The sequence below is a fragment of the Marmota flaviventris genome, chromosome 9 (assembly GCF_047511675.1).
Source record: "Marmota flaviventris isolate mMarFla1 chromosome 9, mMarFla1.hap1, whole genome shotgun sequence".
Lineage (NCBI taxonomy): Eukaryota > Metazoa > Chordata > Mammalia > Rodentia > Sciuridae > Marmota > Marmota flaviventris.
In genome coordinates this window covers 63,282,188-63,304,563 of record NC_092506.1, presented here as the reverse complement: position 1 = coordinate 63,304,563, position 22,376 = coordinate 63,282,188, and the positions used below count along the sequence as shown (strand labels likewise).

General features: G+C 53.7%; 1 protein-coding gene across 9 annotated transcripts in view; it reads right to left on the bottom strand.

Annotated features, from left to right (window-relative positions):
• The window catches only part of Slco2b1 (solute carrier organic anion transporter family member 2B1), a 50,836-nt gene extending 29,995 nt beyond the window's left edge, over positions 1-20,841 (bottom strand). The window contains exons 1-7 of one of the 9 annotated variants that reach the window (XM_071616491.1): positions 14,225-14,252; positions 12,958-13,035; positions 8,084-8,214; positions 6,656-6,793; positions 4,916-5,078; positions 2,054-2,287; positions 1,699-1,797 (exon numbers count right to left, since the gene is read on the bottom strand). In XM_071616491.1, the coding sequence (XP_071472592.1) occupies positions 1,699-1,797; positions 2,054-2,287; positions 4,916-5,078; positions 6,656-6,793; positions 8,084-8,191 (742 nt within the window). In that variant the 5' untranslated portion in view covers positions 8,192-8,214; positions 12,958-13,035; positions 14,225-14,252. The other 8 variants (XM_071616486.1, XM_027942694.2, XM_071616494.1 and 5 more) reach the window with 8 other exon arrangements.
• Between the last annotated feature and the right edge of the window lie 1,535 nt (positions 20,842-22,376).

Sequence of the window (22,376 nt, the reverse complement as noted above, 5' to 3'; positions counted from 1 at the left end):
ATGACCAAGAAGTGGGGTGGGGGGTGGAAGGTGACCGAGGAATGTGCACCTTTAACAAGTTCCCTGGATGGTTTTGATTCCCCACCAGGCTTAATTAGGATTGGATTATCCCTGATGTACCTGCTGGCTGCAGTGCACAAATCTGCCCTGGGACTTTTTAAACCCAGGCTGAGTTGGGGACCTCCCCCTTCAATATCCACAGCATCTGCAGATATTTATAAAACTGCAAATGCATGATAACAGCAACCACCAGTTGTGCAGCTGTTTCCCCAGGTGCTTCGCCTTCAGCGGCTCCTGGGCAGGGGCCAGGGCACCCAGTTGGCACCCAGCAGTCTGGGAGAGCTGTGGCTTTTGCATTCACAGGACTTGGTTTGTTCATTGCTTGTTATCTGCCTTGCCTTGGTGCCAGGCTGAGGCGAGTTCACACGCACAGCTCCTCAACTCCCCCGCTCACAGCATCAGTCTGTGCCTGAAGCAGGCAAAATCCTCCCACCTTATGAAATCCCCCATAAAGAAAGAGGGACTTGGGAAGTGGCATGTCAGTCCACAGAAATGTGTCATCTGCCAGTGGAGCTGCCTCGTCTTCCAGGATGAATGCACACACTGTCAGAAAACACATCCTCTTCCTCCAGAGCAGAGGTGTATCTGGCAAACCTAGGTAACCCCTGACTCCCAGGGAGGAGAGGGGTTGCAACCAGAGCCCAGGTCTGGCTTTGGGGCTAGAAGAAAGGGAGGCAGGGCATGACTGATCCTAGTGACTGCTGTAGAGATCCCCAGATCCGTCCTTGCTGAGGCACCCATGGATAAGAGCTAGAGAAAATCCAACCAGCCATGTGCATGTCACCCAGGGCTTCTAGGACCTGCTGGAAAATCTCCAGGGGAGGTAGAGAACTTCTGAGCAGCAGTAGGCAGAAGGCCAACCTGAAGCTCATAGCTGCTGGTGTGACAAGCAGGGCCATGAGAAGCCACAGTGACATGCTCTAACAGGAATACCCTTCTATCCCCTCCCTGCCCCAGAGCTCCAGAGCTGTGGCAACCCCAACACCCGTCCCTCTTGCCACCTCAGACCAAGCTAGAGCCCCAATCCTTGGTGCACTCTGACCTCTAGCTGGATCAGAGACTACTGTTTCCCAAATGGTGCCCCCAGCAATTTCTCAGACTCTGAGGTGATCAGAGCTAAAAGGTTCCCTAAGGCCCCCCGGCATTGTCCCCCTCAAAGTGACACATGAGTCACTGAGTCCTGCTCATTCTTTCGTTGTCCTCTCTATTCTGCCTGAAACTTGTACCCCATTAAATGTGGGAGCTCCCCACAGGCCAAGAGAGCCAGTTCTCCTCCTTGTCCACAGCAATAGTGGGCCAGGGTGGTGGCCTGGAGGTGGATGGGCAGGTGACAAGGTGAAGGCTTGTGACAGCGAGCACAGCTCTCATTAGATGGCACTTTACAGTTTCTCTTCACTACCTCACTGGATTCTGGTTGCAGCCTTGGGAGATAGGACAGAGACGACCTCAAGGATGAGGAGGCAGAAGCTCAGAGAGGGTAACAGGTCAGTGGTGCGGCTGGGTTTGAACTTAGGTCCCCCATAAGGCAGTGCCCTTGTCACTCATTCTGAGGAGGCAGTACTGTCAACTATACAACCAGCAGTCAGTGAGCTAGCATCTGTATACTCCTGGGGACAAATGTTCATGCCTAAGACTCACCTTCTGGCATCCGGTCAATGTCCACATAAAGGCGAAGCATGAGGCTGCCCAGCCCATAGGCCATGCCTGGCCCCATCATGGTCACTGCAAAGAGGATCCCTGCAACACAAAGCCTAGGTTAGGACCTTCTGGCTCTGGCTTTCCTCAGCAGGTCGGGGCCTGTCTAGTCCTCAGTGGGCAAGAAGTGCCCACTCCCACTCTCAGAGCTGGGGACTCTCCAGGGCTTCTCTGGACCTTTACTGGCCTGATGGGGTGGAGGTCAGGGACTCAACACCCAGCCCCCACCCCAGGCCTCTCTTTCTCCTACCTGATATTGGCCTGACCCTCAGAGCCCAAGGAGTTGGTGGGTCCTCACCAAGGTAGAGGGGCGAGTTGCTGTGGTGGGCAAAGTCATCGATGTAGGAGATGCCGAAGGGCTGAATGGGCACTCCACCCACGCCAAGCAGGGTCTGAGCTATGAACATGATCCCCACCACGCTGAGGTGCTGGGCCTCTGTGTAGCTGGAACAGCTGTCATTGGAGGGAGTGGGGGCCGGGGCTGAGGTCATGGGCAGGCATAGGGAAGCCTCAGAGTCCTGTGACATATCCTCTGAGAAAGAATAAAAATGGGATCACAGCTAAGACAAGAGCACTTACCAGACTTTCGCAAATCACTGTTGTAGGCACTTTATACCAATCATTTGATCCCCTGGCAAACCTAGGGTACAGGTGCGCTCAGTACCCCATTTCACACACGAGGAAACTGAAGCTCAGACAGCAATCAGCAAGGGTCAGAGGAAGGACAGGACCCCTGGTGCTCTGACTTCAGAGCCCCTGACCTCAAACTGCCCTGTGTCAACTTTGTAAGCAGAGGCATCTGGAAGAGCCATGCAATGGTGGGGTGAAGAGGTCAAAAGAGGTAGAGTTTTTAAGTCCAGAAGAACAAACAAACAGGATTTTCCAAAAAGAGAGGGAAGGGCAGTGTTCCAGGGACAGGTCACGGTACAGGCAAAACCCTGAGCCGCGTGAGGACTCCGTGTCAGTAGAATGAGAAGTTTGGAACAGTGGATCATGAAGTGTGAGGGGCCAGACCAGGGCTTCTGACAGGGCCAGGCAGGGAAGGCAGTGCCCTTGTCACTCATTCTGGGGAGGGAGCACTGTCAGCTCAGGACACAGATGCGGAGTGCAGGAAAGGACAAGTTCTTAATTTAGTACCAGATGCCTGTTCCCTGTAGCTCACCAATATTTGGTGAGCAAACTTGAGGAGATCTTCACACTATTATTATCTCAGGTTTTTTGGTATAAATATGGCCCTCTCTCTGCAGACTTCCTTTTGTGGGATCCAGGACTCCAAGGGCCACTCCCTCAAACTGGAAAGAGCCATGGATCCAGGCCTCTATCAGAGGCTGCCCCGGCCTTGCTGTGTGACGTGGATGAGATCCCTCTGCTCCTCACCTCTGAAATGGATCTCCTAGAACTGATTCTCTAGAGATGAAGGACTCAAAAGCAGAATAATTCGGGAGTTCAGAGCAGGGCTCTGGGCACAGTTGACTAGCTGTGGGCCAGGGAGCTTCTCTTCTCTGAACCTCAGTGTCCTCACTGGTGAAGAAATAATGATGACACCTGCCTCTCGGGGAGAGTGGTGCCCCCCTCCCCGGCGTCTACTGGACATTAGATAATGGTGATTATTCTAAAGATTGTATTTGCCTTTCCCACCCCTGAGTCTCCAGTGGCTCACAGATGGCCTGCCACATAATACTGAGCAACATAAATACTAGAGGAAGGTGGAAGGATGAATGAAGTAGCAGGAGTGTTCCAACAGGAAGGGGGCTCAGAGATCATGAGTCTCGCCCACTTGTTCAGCCAACTGCGTGACCCTGCACAGAAAAGCTGTGTTAAAGTGGAAATTCTCAGCAAAGAAATGCATGGAAGTATTATTTTTCAGCCTTCCAAGAAGTCCTATAGGTAACTGTCCATCAGGCCTGGATAACCACCCACATGCTTCAGGTGCACTCTAATTCCCCACTTCTCTGGCCCTGCCCACGTCCCGCCCTCCTCCTGCAATGCCCACCTTTTCTCCAGGGCAGCCACAGCCCACCTCCTGGCAGCTCCCTCCAGCTGGGAATGTCTTTCCTCAACCTAGACTTCTAATGGCTCCCTCCCAACGTCTCCTAAGGTGCTGGGCTCTGGACCTTGTAGCAGAATCGTCCACGCTGACCCCAACCCGCACTGAACTGGGGCATGTCTGCTTCATCTTCTCATCCCTGGGCTTAGCAGCTCCAGAGGTGAGGGCTGCTAGGGAGGCAAGGGAGGACGGGTGTTCTCCGACAGCTCTCCTGCCCTGGGGAACTTCCTGATGCTTGGCAAGGGCATGGCTCCCTCCCTGGCCTCCCTGCATCCCTGTGTCTCTCTCCCCACACAACTGACACATTGGGCTTTATATTTGTCTGTCTCTTTCCCAGGACTGGGAGCTCGCTGGGGGCAAGGACTGAGTCCCCCAGAGTAGGCAGCACGGAAGTTCTATTACGGGCACTTCTGGTTGGCTGGGTGGCTGGGTTTGTGGGTAGGTGGGAGGATGGATGCGCAAGTAGATGAGCAGGAGGGTGGATAGGTGGATGAGCAGGCGGTGAGCCGGAGAGTGGGAAGGGATGGAGCGAATGCTCAGCTGCTTTGGTGGTTCTCTAAGAGACAGGTGTCTGTCTGTTAAGGAAGCCCACAACAAAATCCCACTGGGTTGAACAAGGTGCCGCTATTCCTGACTTAAACTCTTTCATTTTCTTATTTGTTCTCTCACTCATTCCTTCTTTCTTTCACCACTGTCTTGTGGGGATCAAATGCACGAATACACAGAAAGTGCTTAGACTGGTGTCCAGTGGAGAGGAGCTGCTGTGGGATACTGTTAATTTCTACAAGTATTTCTGAGCACCAACAATATGCCAGGCCCTAAAGTAGGCTGCATGGTAAATTGGCCCCTACCTCAAATAAGTTACAGGGGTATGAGCCCGCCCTGACCAAGAAAGGCCTGCAAGGGTTCACCCCTTTACCCTGGGGCTACCCCCTGCTTCCCTCCCCAGGCCTGCCAGAGACACCCACCCAGGCCTGGGGAGACAGTGGGGGTGGATGGAGAGGACTGGGAAGTGGGGACCCATCTTGCCTAACATGAGCCTGCAGATGGGCCCTGGTGCACAGGACTGTCATGCCTCATGTTGGTCTCCTGCCCTGCCCCTCCGGCTCTTACCAGGGCTGCTGTGGTCATAGCGGTACGGCTCCGAGATGAAGTGCGGGAGAGTCATCAGCAGGCCTGCCAGGGCCACCAGGACAGCCCCACAGCCAATCATACGGGGCCGGTGCACTCGGCTGCCGAAGTAGCTCACAAACACAATCAAGGCTGTGTTCCCCACCTGCAAAGGGATGAGGTGACCCATCAGAGTGGAGCACCAGACCCAGAGGCAAGGGCCTGCACCTCCATGTTCCTATCTGTGTAATGGACTGGCTGGATGAATAAGCATTATTTTGATCTCTCTTATAAACATAGATTCTGGGTCCTCCTAGGAAGGATCTCGCTGCCCCTTTAAGGAAGAGAAATGAGCACAAAACTAGAAGATCAATTTCATTTAGGAACACGGAGGAGAATGGGCAGTGGAGAAAAATTTTTGATTTTGAGCTTCAGGACTTCATGAATGAGAGACTCAACAGAGAAAGTCTGAAGCCAGAGAATTAAGGCTTGGAATTTCCAACCTTTAAATCACAATCGTAGGGTGCTATGCTAGAGGGGACTTGTGGCCAGGTGTGTGGGCTCACGCCTGTAATCCCAGTGACTCAGGAGGCTGAGGCAGGAGGATTATGAATTTGAATGAATTATGAATTATGAACTTGCATGGGCAACTTAACAAGACCCTGCCCTAAAATAAAAATTACAAGGGCTGGAGCTGTATTTCAGTGGTAAAACAATCTGGGTTCAATCCTTAGTACTGCATAAATGAACAAACAAACAAATAAATATATTTTAGAAAGGATCTGTGAGATTGCAAGGGAAGGTGTACCTTTGCCCCCCCACTTCCTGGCCAGTGACTGTGGGCAAGCTCCAGGGTCCGGGGGGCAGGGGAGTGGGGCCATATCAGCACAGGTTGTTGGTGGAACTGGCCCTGGGAAGGACGGTCATTGTCCATTTTATGGATGAACTGCCTTTCCCTTCTGAGATTTGGGGGTGGGGTGCTGAGGCACATTCTGGGACACTGCAGCTGGAAGGCTTTAGGTCCGGAGGAATATGACACAGTACCTAAGGGAGGGAATTTCACAGAAATCTGCAGGGGAGGGGCGGAAAGAGACTGATTCCTTCTCTGAGGGTGAAACATCTGTTGGGGTGGAGGGCTGGGCACAGCTGGAATCTGATCTCCTAATCCACCAGAGCAGCTATCCACTCCTCCTGTCTGGCTGTGGGCTGCAGGCAGAGGCCTGTCTGCTGCTCCCAGGACAACTCTGAGGACAGACACTCCTCCAAGGCATCACCCTGCCACACTCCAAGGTCAGAGAGTTCCCTGGCTGTAACGAAAGCCTCTCTGGAGACAATAGAAGTGACTTTCTCGAATTCCTTCTTGGGACAGCCAATAGCTAGGTGTCTGAGAAAGTAAAGGAGGCCAAAGATGAGTGGATGGGTTGGGGACCCTGCCTCGCTCTAAAACATCTGGTGCCCTCCAGCCAAGTGCTCCTAAGGGCAAGGCTGCAGGGTCTTAGAGAACAGCTGCAAACAGGATGACGGTTGGGGGCAGGAGGGGCCTGCTCTGTCTGCACTATGGCTGGCCAGTTTCTGGGCCAGGACAAAGTGGGAGGGGAAAGCTAAGGAGGGTTTCAGGGAGGGCAGTGTTGGGGGGCTGCCCTAGGCCTGGGAAGGAAAGAGTAGTAATAGAGGAGGTTGGTGGAATCTAGGGGTGTGAGCCTCCTTTGGGGTCCACCCCTGTGGCTGGGCCAGGGCCAATACCTCGTTGAAGGCGGCCAGCAGCCCCGAGGTCTGGCTGGAGAGGCCAAAGCGCTTCTCTACCGTGGAGATGGAGCTCTTGAGGTAGCCGGAGATCATGAGCTGTGCCAGCTGCAGCAGGCTGTGGCACAGGACGAAGAACTGCAGGAGGAACACAGAGATGGCCACGGGTGGAGGGACCGGGAGACAGCGGAGGATACAATCAGAGACAGGAGGTGGCGGGGAGACAGAGGGATGGAACAGAGGAGGATGAGGACGGGAGAGGATGAATGAAGGGGTAGGGATGGGGGAACCAGAGTCAGAGGAGGCCACACCCAGGTGGACAGAAAGGGAGGGAGAGAGAAGAGAAAGGAGACAGAGACGGAAGTGGATGTGTCAGGGTGGGGAGGGAATGTGCAGGTGGGGGTGGGGTGGGAGTGGGGGGTACTTAGTTAGTTATTAGAATAGCCCAAGGCGTCTCACATAGGCCTCAAAACTACACAAACTGTCCTGGGGTCTAAGGGCTACCAGAGATCCATGTGACTCAGAGTGGAGTCTCCACAGGGCCGGGAATGGTGGGGGCCCTCTTGACCCTTAGAGATCCGCTCACACCGACCTGGACCTTCCTCCCTGTTTTACCACCCTGCCCCTTTCCTGTAAACTCTCCCAAATTGGCCCATCTCCTTTCCCACCCCACTGTTACTCAGTTCTCCCTAGAGCTACTGCACTGGCGACCACCCACACACACTGAATCCCCAAGCCACCCGATCCTACCCCACCCTAAACATCCTGGTCTGTCTGTGCTCCTCCTGCTAAAAAACTGGCAGAATTCCCAAGAAAACTTGCTTCAAAGAATTAAAAAATAGAGTATTTATGTCAGAGCTTAATCTATTCACTTCAAGCCGCATGTGGTGGTGCACACCTATAATCCTGGCTACTCAGGAAGGCTGAGGCAGGAAGATAGCAAGTTCAAGGTCAGCCTGAGCAACTTAGTGAGTCTCTCTCAAAATAAAAAATAAAAGGGCCAGAGGAAATAGCTCAATGGTAGAGCACCCTGGGATTCCAAAAACGAAAAATCATGCACGAATACCACCTGGCACAGGGTCTGACACCCAGTAGGTGTCAGTGACAGTGATGCTGGATGATTAGTGCCACCCTTGTGGAGCCAGGCCTCCTTGGGCACTTCGTTTCTCTAGAGAAACAGGAGGCGAGTGTCCTGGTCCTCCACTGTCCACAGGACAACCCCTCTTTCATCGCTGGTAGGAAAGGACATGTTCTGGACACTGTCTATGAACCCAAATCCAAGCTAAAAAGTGTTTTCAGAAATTGTCCCCTAGATCCTCACAACTAAGGGCCCTCCAGGTGAGGAAACAGAGGAAGGCAGAAACTGGCCTCATTACACAGCCCAACCTGCAGGGCTGGAGGCCCGGCCCCGCCTGGCCAGAGAGGTACCTTGATGCTGTGAAACACACGAGGTCTCAAGTTCTGAGGCTCTGAGCTGGCTTTGCCTCCATATGTGTCTTCTGTGTCCATGGTGGCCTTGCTGTCCTTGTCTGGCATCTGGGGCCCCTCGCCTGCTGGCCCTGTGGGACAACAGCCAGGGGGTGAGATGAAATTCCAGAGAATGGCCCTGACCTCAGTTTCAGGGGGAAGGGACTTTGGAGGTTGGTGGGAATCTGAGAACCAGAGCACTCTCAGCCTCCCTGGCTCCTAGTGCTGGAAGGGACCTTCCTAAGAGGGGGCGTGTGCCATGTGTTGTGAGCCAGATCTCACTGAGGACCATCTCCTCTACACCCTCACTGTTCCCAGCATAAACCTCCCTTCTGAGGAGAGGCTGCAGAGCTCTGCGCACAGCACGCCCTTGAGCAGTGGCCCTGTCGCATCGCAGGATGAGCCACAGGGTCTCAGCCACCTTGGGCTTCCAGCTAAGGCACTCTGTCTGTCTTCTTGCAGGCTGAATCTGGGCTTGGGTGGGTCTGGCTCAGTCCAGGACCAGGGGTCTGGGGTCAAGTGTGGGGTCAAGGCTTGGCTCAGAGTCAGGGAATAAAGGCTTGGGTGTATTTTGGAACAGATACCAACCCCCCTCCATGGTCCCACCCTGCATGTGGTCAGAGCTAACCAGTCCACTCCCTGGATCATGCCATTAAACCTGGTCAGTGCTGAAAGGACCATCAGAGCTCATCCCATTTAACCCCCTTCTGGACAAACAGAGACCAAGTGGGACGATGACTCAGAAGGCAGAGCTGTCTTGGCCCCTTGGGCTCCATTGCTCTTGTTGACTTTCCTCCCATGGTAACTATGGCAACCATGTCAGCATCCCATTCTCACACTGAGAGCAGCCAGATGGCCCTCAGAGGCACCCCTAGGCTCTCCTGACTCGACTCTTCATGGGGAGCCCGGAAGTCCAGTCTTGGGAGACAGCCTGGCCGTTTAGATGGAGACCACCTGCCTCTCCTGGCAGCCCAGGCCTCCCACCCTCCCCTCGGAGTCTCCACTTCCTGCAGGAGGGCCCTGCATTGTTTCCCGCCCCTCCCACAGCAGGCAGCAGCTTCCCCTCATTCAACAGGCTTCTGAAACCTGGAAGCTGACCTGAGGACACTCTGGCCCCAGGGACTGCCTCCCACCCGGTCTCCAGCCTTGGAAGACCAACTTGGGGAGGGCTACCGAGGCCCAGAACCAGGTTTTGTGCCCCTCACACAAGGTACCTGGGAGCCCGAGGACTCTTTTTAAACATTGAGATTTAATTCCCATGTCATAAAATCCACTCTTCAGAAGTTAACACTCCACTGGTTTTTACTATATTCACAAAGCTGCACAACCATCAATGCTATCTAATTGCAGAACATTTTATTACCCCAGTAGGAAGCCCCATATCATTAGCAGCTGCTCCCCATTTCTCCCAACCTACAGACCCAGCAACTACTAATCCACTTTCTGTCCCTATGGGTTTGCCTGCTCTGATGTTTAATACAATGAAATTGTACAACATGTGGCCTTTTGTGACTGGCTTCTTAACATAGTGTCTTCAAGGTTGGTCTCTGTTATAACTTGTATCAGTGCTTCATTCCTTTTTATGACTGAATAGTACTCCGTCGCGGGCATAAATCAGTTTATTCAGTAATCGGTTGATGAACACCTGGGTTGTTTCAGAGATTATAAGGATTCATGTACCAACATTTCCGGTGACATACATGTTCAGTCCTCTTGGGTCTATAACTAGGAGTGCAATCACTGGGTTGTATGGTAGTTCTATGTTGAACTGTTTGAGGACCCACAGAACTGTTTTCCACAGTGGCTGCCCCATTTTACATTCCTGCCAGCAATCTATGATGGTGCCAATTTTTCTATACCTCTGTTAACACTTGTCACTGTCTGTCCTTCCACTGATAGCCATCTAGTAGGAGTGGCATGGTGTCTTCTGTGTGGTTTGGCTACTGATGGTGAGCGTCTTTTCACGGGCCTCTTGGCCATTTGTGTAGCTCTGGTGGGCACTGTCTGTGCCAACCGCTTGAGGAATTTGAGGGAGGAGATGGAAGCGCATGTGTCTGGGGAAGAGCTCTGCTTTTGGACATAAACACTTGGAGGAAATAAGAAAAACCAACACCTGGCTGGGAGGAGCCTGAGGGTTGGCCCAGGAAGGGAAGTGTGGGGAGATTCTACAGAGGGCACCTGAAGGACAAGAGGAGATAAGGCTGTTCAAAGCCAATGTCCCAGAGACTGAGAGGACCATTTCTGAGCCTCAGCTTCTCTCACCAGCAGAGACCTGTCATCTGCCACCATCTGGATTCTATGCCATAGGCTTCAGCCCATGAACCAATCCAGGGGTCTGTGCCTCTCAGACTTTATTGTCTGTGCTTCTAATGAGGATACCCAAGCTCAGAGGAACCCCATTCTGCTGGTGGACCCTTGTCCAGGGGCTCAAGCTTAACATCCCTTGATGTCCCTTGAACAGGTTTGCTGAGAGAAGGAAGCACAGTCCTCTTCTCTGCCTTGCCCCACCTCGTAGGCAGCCCCGAGGCCAGGCCAATGCTGGGAGGGCCAAAGACATTGACCTGAAGCCCCTGCTTCGAAGGAAATTCAGGAATGGATGGGGGAGGGACAGGCCAGCTCAGCACATGTGGCCCCTGGGGCACAGTGGAGGTCAGGTGACCACCCTGAAGCTTCCACCTCACCTTCTCTGCCAAAGCTCAAAGTCTTCCTGGGATTCCTCTACCCTCTAGCAATATGGCTGCTACCGAGGACAGGATCCACAGCCTTAGCCTGTGGATGAGGGAGAGAGCACTGGCCAGGTCCTGGACTCTAAGAGCAGCGATGGCCCCCAGCATCTACCAGCTGGAAATCTCATTTACTAGGCAGCTGGCTGGCCAGGGCCTCCTGTGCGGCCACCCCTGTGAGCAGGAGTCTGTATGTTTCCTTCCAGCTGAGTCCAGTGATACCGGACAATGTTTCAGAGACCAGCCTGAAGGCAGGGCCCCTTGGCTCTGCCTGATCTCTGATGAGAAGCTCAGGACTTTGCCTCTTTCTACTTCCTCCACAGGCAAAAAGCAAATTCCAGGGAAATGAGGAACTGAGTATATAGGCTTTCTGTCCTCAGACTGTGTTGGAATCCCTGCTCCAGCACCCTGGGCTCTGTGTGAGCCTGACACACCTCTTGTCTTTCTCAGCCTGTTACCTCACCTGTAAGGAGAGGATGATTGTATCTACAAAGAGGGTTTAGGATGTGCTACCCCCAAATATGGCATGTTGGCATTTGAGAAAGCAGAAGTAGAAGGGCCTCACCAAACCCTGTCCTTCTCCCTTCCAGCAGACATAAGACCTAGGAAGGTCACTGACCCTTCCCCTCTGAAGTATGTTATAAAACCCTCATTTGAAAGCTACCTTCCCTATATATAGAGAGAAGGCACATCCTCATCTTTGAAGATACAGAGAAGACTTAAAACAAACAAGTTTGCTAGATTCCCCTCAGTTCATTACTATTATCTCATACAGCCTTTGTCCGATCATACTTCTCCACAATTATAGAGCTCTTCATCAAACTTTGCATTAAAAATATACAGGTTTCCCCGTTTCTTTGGATCATCATTATTGAAGGCTCCCACGTCATGTACAATTTATATTAAATAAGCTGGGCATGACGGTGCACACCTATAATCCCAGCAACTCAGGAGGCTGAGGCATGAGGATTACAAGTTTGAGGCCAGCCTCAGCATCTGAGTGAGACCCTGTCTCAAAATAAGAAATCGAAACGCCCAAGGATGTAGCTCACTGGTAAAGTGCTCCTGGGTTCAATCCCCAGTAACAACAACAACAAAATAATATTAAATAAATGTGCTTTTCTTTTAATCTATCTCTTTTTTAATGTGAAAATGAGTTGCTTTTATTTACTGTTAGAAACAACTTTAGGAAAACGATTTGCATCCCTCTATAGAGGGACTTGCTTAAGTATCTAAGGAAATAGCTGTTGTATGAGAAAACACGTAAACTAGCTTCACTGCCCCCAGCCTCGTTTCTTCTTATCGATCTTGGGTTAATCTATTTTTTGTTGTCGTTGTCTCAGCCATGGATCTAGTGGTGGAGGAGGACAAGAAATCATTCCTTCCCTGCACCAAGGGGATGATGTAGGTAGGGCACCTGGCTCCCTGCCTGGCACACGGTGAGCCTTGTTTCCCTCCCCGTTCCTCACAAATCTTCAAGCACCCCTAAGGTAACATGGTCCAATGGGAGCCGTCCCCTTCCACGTACCCAGTGATGCTCATGGTGTCCTCCTCCAAGGGAACTCTTCTATCCGAACATCGCCATCGTCCATCTCTGGACTGGCTCTCTCTCTCTTGCCCAAGCCCCAGTCACTGACAGGTCTGAGGACCTGGACCCCTCCTCTCCGTGCTCCCTCTGCAGCCCCACCATGTGGCCTTAGGTCAGCAGCCCCTTGGATTCCTCATCTGCAATGCAATGACTATGAGCCCTCCTCCCGGGCACACAGCAGTCACTGAGAGCCTAAAGGGTCTACCTGGCGGTTGACCTGGGCACCTGTGTCCCCTGAAACCACACCTTCCTCTCCACATTGCCGTGATGGTGCCATCCCGTGTTTCTCTTCCCAGCCTTCCTGGCCCAAGCAGACAGATGGACTGTTCACTATGAGGACTTCATGAAAGTCCCCAACCCACTCATCAAGAGAACCCATCCGTAAACTGCTGGCCTTTGAGTCCCTTCCGCAAATCTTCTCCTTGCCGTAGTTTCCAACGCTGATCCCGTCCTGATCACCCCCACCTTCTATCCTGCACTGAAAGGCTTCAGAACACAATTTGTCTTTCTTCATAAACACCCACCTTCCTCACCGCCGTGGTGGAGCCCGTAGTGCTGTCAGCAATACACTTTGCCACGTGGACAGGTTGTGCTGGTCAGGCCTGGAGAGCCAGCAACGACAGGATGAATGTTGGTGTTCACTAAATGTTGCTCCTTTCCCTATCAGGCGGCCAGTCCTTCTGTCGGCTGTCTGTCCTTCTGCCACAACGCTCCCCCTCCCCCAGCTCCCAGACTTGCTTTGTGGCAGCAACAAGCACTGCTACATGGAGAACTGGAGAAGCAGGCGAGAGTTCAACTGCAGAGGCTGGGGGAGGGGGAGGGCATCATGGAAGCCCAGCTGGGACAGCACTCTTCAGCTGCCCTTCACCCCTACAGAGTGCGGTCTCTGAACCGTAGACCAGGTGGCGGAGTTTGTCCAAGCATCTTGAGCTCAGCAGAAGCAGGGACTGCTGTAGGCCCAGGATCACCATGTCCAAGGAGGGCTGGGCACACGGGCCCATCCTCCTGCCAGTCTACTGAGGGTGCTGCCAGGACTCCATGACGCAGTTGAGCAAACAGGTTCAGGGAGGAAGCGGCTTGTCCAGGGTCCCAGGGCGGGTATAAATGGCAAAGCCTGGACTGGAAGGCAGATCTGTCTGACTCCTGGGCCCCCAATGGCAGGATGGTGGCTGCATGTGTGGCCTTAGAACAGATCTAAAGGTAATCCCTAGGTGGTCATTCCTTACTCTGGTCCAGCTGCCCTCTTGTGAACTGTCAAAGGCCATTGCATGGGGATGGCCTGTCATCCCCCAGTCCATCTTTTAGCTTCTCAGTCAACTCACTGAGTGTCAGTGCTCTTCCCACAGCCTGAGGGAACACTGTCAGGAAAGCGCTGAGGCAGAGAATGGCAAGAGAGACACGTGGCCTCCAGTCCAGAGGCCCGTACTATGATGGCAGTCCCGGATTCACAGCTCAGCCCTGGATTGGAAACTCAGGAGAAATATGGCAACAGGTTCCTAGAAATGCCAAGAAGGCGCCCGAGGGTCCACATGTCCTGAGGACAACCCCGGGTCAGCCTCTGGAGGGCAGACTTAGGCCACTGTGCAGAATGTTCCAGCCTGTCTCCTCTCACAGATAGCGAGACTTAGGACCACTCAGCAGCGGTGTGCCCTGGGCTAGCTATAGACCTCTCCGATCCTGTAAGACGGGAATAATGAGGCTCATCTCTCATGCTGCGTGAGGGCCGCTCTAGGTCAACTCCAAGGTGCCTCACACAAGTACCAGCCTGGTCAGTTTTTGCCCCAAACTCACCCAGAGCGTTTGTTTGCAGGCCTGACCACCAGAACTCAGAATAGCTTATTTTCCTTCCTGTGGGGAGACTCACCCCTGCTCTGCTCTCTCACCTCCTCCTGGTCCTGGACACAGCACAGCCCCCTCTGGAAAACCTCCTTCTGCAGGCTGGCTCCTTGTCCCTTCCCCCGCCATCTGTGTCCCCACCCTGACTCCACCCCGGTCCCTTCCCAGTCCTCACCAACTGCATTCCAGGACTTCTTTGTTTTTTCCTAATTTTCCTGTACACAGAGAAAGGCCTCTCCCCACACTGCCCCTCCCACGCCGGCTCAGGAACCCTTGGAGGCAGAAAACAACACCAGGACAGTCCAGCCGGGCCGTGCAGCAGTGCACGGGGACCATCATTTCTGCAGTTGTCCTGACTGAAGACACATTTGGCCTTCGGTCTGCTGGTGGGGGCTGGAACTTGCACAATGCTGGCTCACTGAGCCATTTTTAGTTGCCAGATTTAAAAATCAGGAAATTTCACACAAAACTCCAGATTAGGGGTATTTTTCTTGAAAGATCAGCAGTTCTGGCAACACAGTCCACACTCCCATGTGATGACCCTCAGCTGGTCCACGGTAACAATTCACCCTGCGGGAGCCTGGCTGGGGGCGATCGCCACTGGCTTCCCCTGCTCTCCTCACCTCCGGGCTTCCCTGTCCGATGTCCCAGTGTCACTGGGGACATTCCTGGACAGGAATCTAGGACCAAGCTAACCATTTTGAAGGGGGAGGAAATGGGCCAAAGAGACCCATAACCTGCCCAGGGTCACCACATTAGGGACAGAGCTGGCACTTAGCTGGTCCTCAAAGTGAAGTGAAAATTCCTTCTACACACACTGACAGGCCCTGGAGCCCCAGAGTCAGAAAGTCCAGTCACTAGCCTTGGGGAGCTCCTGGTGTGTGAGCTGAGGGATGGGGACATCCAAAGGCACCAGTGCCAGTGCTCAGTGCCGTGACTCTAGGTAAGCGAAGGCTATTATGGAAACAGCAGAGAGCCCTGGCCTGGACAGGAAGGGTTTGTAAGGCTTCCTGGAGGGAAAAACATCAGAGAAAAGGGCAGAAGTATGAAAGGGTAAAGATTGCTCAGGGGACAAAGAGTGGCAAGGTGGAACACTGAGGTAGAGCGGGGGCCGGAGCTGAGGAGGAGAGGGACCGGGCAGTGATGTGAGGCTGGAGAGAGGCACAGCTTTCTGTCTGGGCCAACCGTTGGTGAAAGACAGGTTCATAGGATGGTGGTGTGCTTGGCTTTGGACATGGTGTGTTTGGCCTCCCTCCTGGGAGATGCCCAGGAGGCCGTGACTCCAGGAGAGAGGACGTGGGCTGGAGACAGAGCTCTGGGGGTCTAGGAGGCATGGGTGGATAAAGGTAACAGAAGCCACAGTGGCCAAACTTGCCCAGTGAGAGGGAGAAACCCTTGCCATGGCTCCAGTGATGGAGAATGGAATGGAAGGAGGTACCCACCCTGCACTCATGTTCCAGGTGCAGAGGAGGGGGACACTGTCACTAAAAGCCACCAGCCTCTAGCACTAACGTGCCCACAGCCTGCACTCAGAAGCATGAATATTCCCAGCAGCAAATGGCGGGCAATCCACCCCTCAGGATGGTGGCAGACACCTCTCTCCAGAGTTGTAGAGTGGCAAGGCCAGTTTTCTTGTGGCTAACCCTTGCCTTGAGCCCTACCTCCTAAGTTGCCCGGGGTCCCTCATCTGCCATCCTCTGCCTAGTTCTGTGGCCCAGGTCAGCTGTCTCCTCCCTCCATAGCACACTTCTCCCAGGCCACTTACCACGGCTGCAGTTGGTCCTTCTCTTGCTATTTATGTCTTTCTCTTATCTGCTTGATTCGGTGGTAAGCTCCCCCAGGGCTGGGACTGTCCTCTCCACCTGTCCTGATGGATTATGTTAGATCTCTGTTGAAACTCTCTGGGTCAGAAGACTTTGGATCCAAATATTTATTCTGCCATATTGTAGCTTTTTGACCCTGGGCAGCTTATTTAATCTTCTCTAAGTCCCATTTTCTTCTCTTGAGAGCATGCATGTCTCACTGAGGATTGGTTAGGACAGAGGGAAAATGTCCCAGGCCTGGCACACAGCTGTCCTCAGACCCTCAACGATGGCGGGCTCCCTTGCCTTTTCCCTGCTCACCTGCAATGTGGCGTCCAGACTCCCTGGTCTCAAGATCGAGGCTACTGGGAACTACACATGACTCCTCTCCCTGCCCTGAGAGAACATTATCTTCTGGTCCCAATAGATCCTCACCATTCCCCAAATCCATCATGTTCCTCCCCACTTCTAAGCCTCTGCACATGCCGTACCCTTAGCCTGGAATGTCCTTCCTCTCCAGCAAACCACTTATCTTTCAAGGCCTGGCCCAGCTGAAGAGCTCATTGTTGAGCTGAGCTAAACATGAGGGAAACGAGAAGACCGGAGCCTGGGCTAGAGGCAGGGGCTGCCCAAGTGCTCACAGGGTGGGCATGGGCAGCGGGGCCTCAGGGCTCCAGTTTCCAGTTTGACCCGGCCCGGCACTGTGGAGGGGAAATAGTCAAAGGCAGGAAGGGGGGTCCCTGAGCAGGCGCTGGGCTTGGCTGTTGTTCTGGGGGAATTCCTTCTGGCAGGACCCTTGGGTGGTCATTTGGGAGGACAGCGACATGCTTGAGGTCCAGTTGTTGCTTCTTTAGGGAGATCTGTCTGGCCAGACACTTTCTGGTGGTTTCCGAGCTGGGTCACAGACCCTGTGTTGGGACTTTCTGTTCCCAGTTCTGTCTCCAGCTACCCCATCTAGACCCATGATGACCTTAAAAATAGGGAGCAGGGCCTGTGGGGGAGGGTGAGTCCTGACCCCTCAGAGAACCCAGGCCAATTTCCTTAGGCCTCAAACAAAGAGATAAGGCTCGTATGGTGCAATACCTATAAGCCCGGGGTGTCCTAAGGCTTCCTGAGGGGTGGATTCTGAGTTCAGTTCCTTGACTGTGTAAGTTACACTGAGGTAGGAGAGAGAGAGAGAGAGAGAGAGAGAGAGAACACGATATGAGGCTCAGAAACAGGCAGCTAATGACCCAAGGCCATTCTGTCTCTCCCTCCCTGTGATCCAGGCTTCTGTGTCTGTATCTCCTTAAGGGCCATATTTCTCAACCTCACTTCATGTCAGGAGGTTCCATCCTGGGTAAGGCACAAGGTCATCCAGATACCTATTTGAACACTGCTGACTCCAAGATCTGAAGATCTTGGCCCCTCAGGCCTGTGTCCACCAGGCACAACCTGGACACATGGGAGATTAAGATCTAGACTCATCAAGAAAGAAGGCAAGGAGAGGGCCAGAGAGGGCCCTGGCTCCAGTGGGAGGCTCCAGTATGAGCTCTGGTTCTGCCACTGACTAGCTGCCTGACTTGGGACAGGTAAATGGGCTCTTCCTGGCCTTGGCTTCTCCATTTGTAAGATGGACATGAGAGTGCTCTGTACTCATAAAAGTGCTGTCCACAATAGTGGGCTTATGAGTGTCCCCAAGACACAAATTCCCTGTGCCACTGAAGCATGGCCACTGCCTTCCTCGCCTACTATCTATAGTTCCCGATTGCTATAGAATGACAAAATCCATGTATCTAACTTGGTATATGATGGGGCCCTATCAGCTTCAGCTTAATGTTTTGAGATATCGCCAGGGACCTCCCCTACTCCAACTGCACCCCACAAACAGGTCTATCAATGCCTCTGACCCCTGGAACATGCATCCTGTCAAGCCCCCATTGACGCCCACTCTCCTGGAGTTCTCCCCAACCCCCAACCCACACTGTCATGGATTGGGCCTTCCTCTGGGCTGGCCAACTTCCTCCCTGTTTCAAACCTTGGTTTTGTTATCCATGGGATGTGTGTCTGACTCTCTGGTCCCCCCTGGGAGCCCCTGGGGGGACAGATCCCTGTCTGATTTCATCCTGGGTCTCCTTCATCATCAAGGAGCCTGGCTCAGTGCAGGCTTCAGGTCTTCAAAGAAGCCTGGAGGGAGGGATGGGTCATGGAGAGGCGGAGGACAGTTTATGAACTGCACTTTCCCACCACGCTATCTCTGCCCAGCCCTAAGCTGGGCTCAGGGACCCCGGGAATGGATGAAGCAGGACCCAGCTCCCAGGGAGCTCCTGCTGTGCTGAGGTGGGCATTGCTCTCCATCATATCAGGCATTAGCACTTAGGTGCTAGGCTGCAGTGTGTGAGGGGCAGCAGCTAAGGCCCAGGCCAGCACCGGGGAGATAGCCAAGTCCCCAACACTGATGGGAAGACCTAGCCCTGCAACTGTGGAGAGGCCTCTGCCACTGCTCCCTCCAGAGACCAAGTTTATAGCAAAAAAAGGAGCCAAGTGACCATTTGGCCACCACCTTCCATTCCCCGTCCATGCACCCATGGAAAAACCAAGTCACAGAAAGAGACTGGGCACTGAATGCCTGTTACCCTTTGATGAGTCTAGGCCAGCTCACATCTGGCTCTCAGCTGCCTAAGATCCAATAGGCAAGGCTCAGTGCAGCCTGGGAGTGAATAACCCCCCTCAGTCCTGTTCATTCTCCAATCATTAGCCAGATGTGGTGGCACACACCTGTAATCCCTGCAACTCAGGAGGCTGAGGCAGGAGGATCGTGAGTCCAAGGCCAGCCTCAGCAACTTATCGAGGCCCTAAGCAACTTGGTGAGACTGTCTCAAAATGAAAAATAAAAGAGACTGGGGATGCAGCTATGTGGTAATGTGCCCCTGGGTTCAATCCCTAATATCAAAAAAGAAACAAAATAAACAACAACAAAAACCCACATATAATGCAGAGCTGGGATTTGAACATAGCGCTGCTGGTTCTTTCCCTCGTTCCACTCTCTGCCCTGGGACAGCTCACATTTCAACACAGATGGGCTGCAGAGAGTACCAGCAGCAATGCTGGGAGCCAGGAAGGAAGAACCTCACAGAGAGGGTCATGGAGCATATGGATGTTGACTGGCGAATGCTACCTCCCCTGAGAGAGTCAACCTGGGAGGCTTCCTGGAGGAGTTGGTGCTTGGAAGAATGGGAAACAAGGCAAATTTCACCAGAATGGGATGTGACCAGGGCCCTTCCCGAGCAAGGGTGCAGAGGTGGGAAAGGGGGTTCTCTGGCTCACACCGTGGGAACAGCGCAGGAAGATTATGTTCTTCAGCCCTTCTCTGCACAGACAGGGAAGCTCGGCATGTTGCCTAAGGGCACAAGGCCAGCTGGGTGGGGACACATCTGACCCTCCCTCCTTCTGTCTGACCAGGGCGGGGGACAGCAGGCCCTTCTCTGTCTGGTCAGCTGGGCCCAGGATTCTTTCCAGGCTCCAGGCCCTGTATTCTCCCTCATCTTTCAGAGGGCATGGCGACCCTGGCCACAGCTCAGGTGGGGCTCAGAAAATATAGCTAGAGGTGGCTCTGGAAGCCCAGTGGGTGGATGTGGGATCAGCCTCCCGCTACATGTGTGGCAGGTCAGGGGGCACCTAGAGAATATTCCAGAGCTGAGCCGTTCAGAGGCCAGAAAAACAGTCACGGGGTTGGGCTGGAGGCTGGGAGCAGGTGCAGGACAATCAGTGTCTGGTAGTTCCCACCTTCCAGGTCCCCAACCCTCCCATCCATACCGAGCCAAATCTGACAGCGAAGTTGGTGAGTCAGTGGCCCAGCCACCCTCACAAGCCACCCCCTCCATGTGACCTCATTCTCTTTTCTCCGTGAGGAAGCGTCCACCCCACTCTTTCTGCCATGCCATGGTCCCCACGCTGTGGCTGCGTCCACCTGGAGTCCCTGGGCTGCCCCTTGGCTGGGTCTGTCTCCTGGAACTCCCCTGCAGCCCTCACTGTGGAGCTCCTGGGAACAAGTCCACCCTTGCCTGAGTGGGTGTGAGCCTAACACACCAGGGCAAAGGCAGCTGGGAAGGAGGCCAGAGGTGAGTTCTGCAGGGAGACCAGCTGGGGATCTAAAGGCTAGAGGCTAAAGACCCTTTGTTTCTTTTCCGTCCTTCCTTGCTGCTTGAGGTAGGCTGGGTCAGGCACTCAGCTCCAGAAACATCTCCCTTGCCCCTAGTATACCTTGTCCTGCTCCAGGTTGGGCTTCTGGAGGCTTCTAGACCCTACCCTTCCAGCCTCCTCCCCGCCCTCTGTCTGGTCAAGCGGTCTGTTTGGGTTTCCTCCAGCTGGTGTCCCTTCCAGCTCCCTGGGCCATCACTTCATTCATTCGGAGCACCCTGCACCTTCACGGGGCTCTAGCGCCACCTCACTCTGTGCAGAGACCTGTGCGCCCCTCCTCCCCAGCATGCCCAGCCCCCACTTCCCACGCCTTCTTCACCTCGCCTGGACTTACCTATCCTAGGTCCCATGACTGCTGGGGTACAGTGAGTTCCAGACTCTAATTCAACCTCAGGACTTGGAGTTTAGCAGGAGGAAGGAATCGAACCTGTCCTGGGGATCCCGAGGACAGCAACTGGCGAGCCACAGCAGGGACAAGTCGATGTTAGGTTCCGCATGCACTGGGCAATGCTTCTTGGGCCACACTGGACAGACAGCAGCCACCTTTCCAGGCAGGCTCGGCTCAAACTCAAACTCACCCCTCTCCAAGTGCCTGTGTTTCCTGGTCCTTTGCTCCTTCTCTGTCTGTCCTGACCCCCACCCCCGCCCTATTTCTCCCTCCTTTGGTTTTCCTCCAATCTCTGGCTGGGACAGCAAGGGGGGGGGGAGGCAGAGTGGAGGAGGAGGCTGGGTTTGTTTGGGTCCAGCCCCTGCGGGGTCGGGGTGGGGGGGTGGGGGGGGGAAGCTGTAACCCCGCCTCCCCCTGGTTTGGTCTGCCCTCCTCCCCAGCCTCCAGCAACTGCCTTTCCCTTGGATACCTCCCCTGCTCTGCTAGGTGGAGAGGTGGGAGTGCGGGTGTGTGGGTGGGCCTCCCTCAGCCCAGCGCCTTGCACCATCAATTCCTCCATCTCCTCACTGCGCTCCCACTCTCCTCTGAGCCCCGTCTCCTACTAAGCCCTGTCCCCCTTGCAGAACTGTTATGAGCCCACATAACTGTGTCCCCCCCCCCACACTGAAATGCCATCCTTTCTGGGCTCTTGTCCTCTCTCATACAATAACCCCCAGGTCTCCAGCCTAGGTGGCCCCTGGAAAGCACAGTGACAGCCCACCTGTAGGTCCGTCACAGCCACCTAGATGCAGGGGGTTGGGGAGCAGAAGGGCCACTGTGAGATTCCCAGAGATTTCTGGGCTGAGCACAGAGGATGGAGGCCTTGCTGCCAGATGGGCAGGTCTGGTCTCAGCCAAGTGGCCTCAGACAGGTACCTGCACCTCCCTGAGTATCAGCTCCCTCATCTCTAAAGAAGGCAAATAACCATCGCTTGTAGGACGTTGGGAAAGTTCAGGAAGCTATACAGAGGCCAAGTCTGGGCCCCTAAGAGCAGAGGGAGCAGCAGGGAGTGGCAGAGGCAGGACTCAGGAAAAGGGAGACTGAAAATAAATCTATCTGCTTTTCCAGTTTGCTCTGCACTTCTACACCAGGCTCCCCTGGCTGGCCGTGGCCTCCCAGGGCAGGTATGCCCCCTTTTTACAGAAGGGATGCTGGTCTCAGAAATTTGCCAGAGATCACCCAGCTACTGGCTGTGGGCCATGTTTTGGATCTCTGACATTAGAACCAGGCTTCTTCCTCTTCCCAGTTGTCTTCTCAGAGGAAGACCCTTGAGTTCCCCCAAATCCAAGATCCCACTCTAGAAATAGGGTCTTTGCATTGGCGGGGATACAGGTTCAGAGCCCAGCACTCAGGGCAATGATAGAGAAGCATCCTGCAGCCCCACTGGGTCCCAGTGGCTGCATGAGTACGTTTGTAGGAAGTAGAGAATATAATGCTTGAAATAATCACAGATCTGCCTGCACTTAGTAGGCATTCAGTGAATGCCTAATGTTTGTTTAAATGAACGCGTCTTTGAGAAACCAGAAACATGAATGCATGCCCATTGAGAGAGGTTAATAGTCAGCAGACACGGAGCCTGCTTGAGAAAACTAAATTAGTTCTTTCCATAGTTCTTTCTAAATCCTTCAGTCTAAAGTCTGCACTGTGGGTCTTCATAGAGATTAGTGGAGGTGGAACTTTCCAGATTTCAAATTGCAGG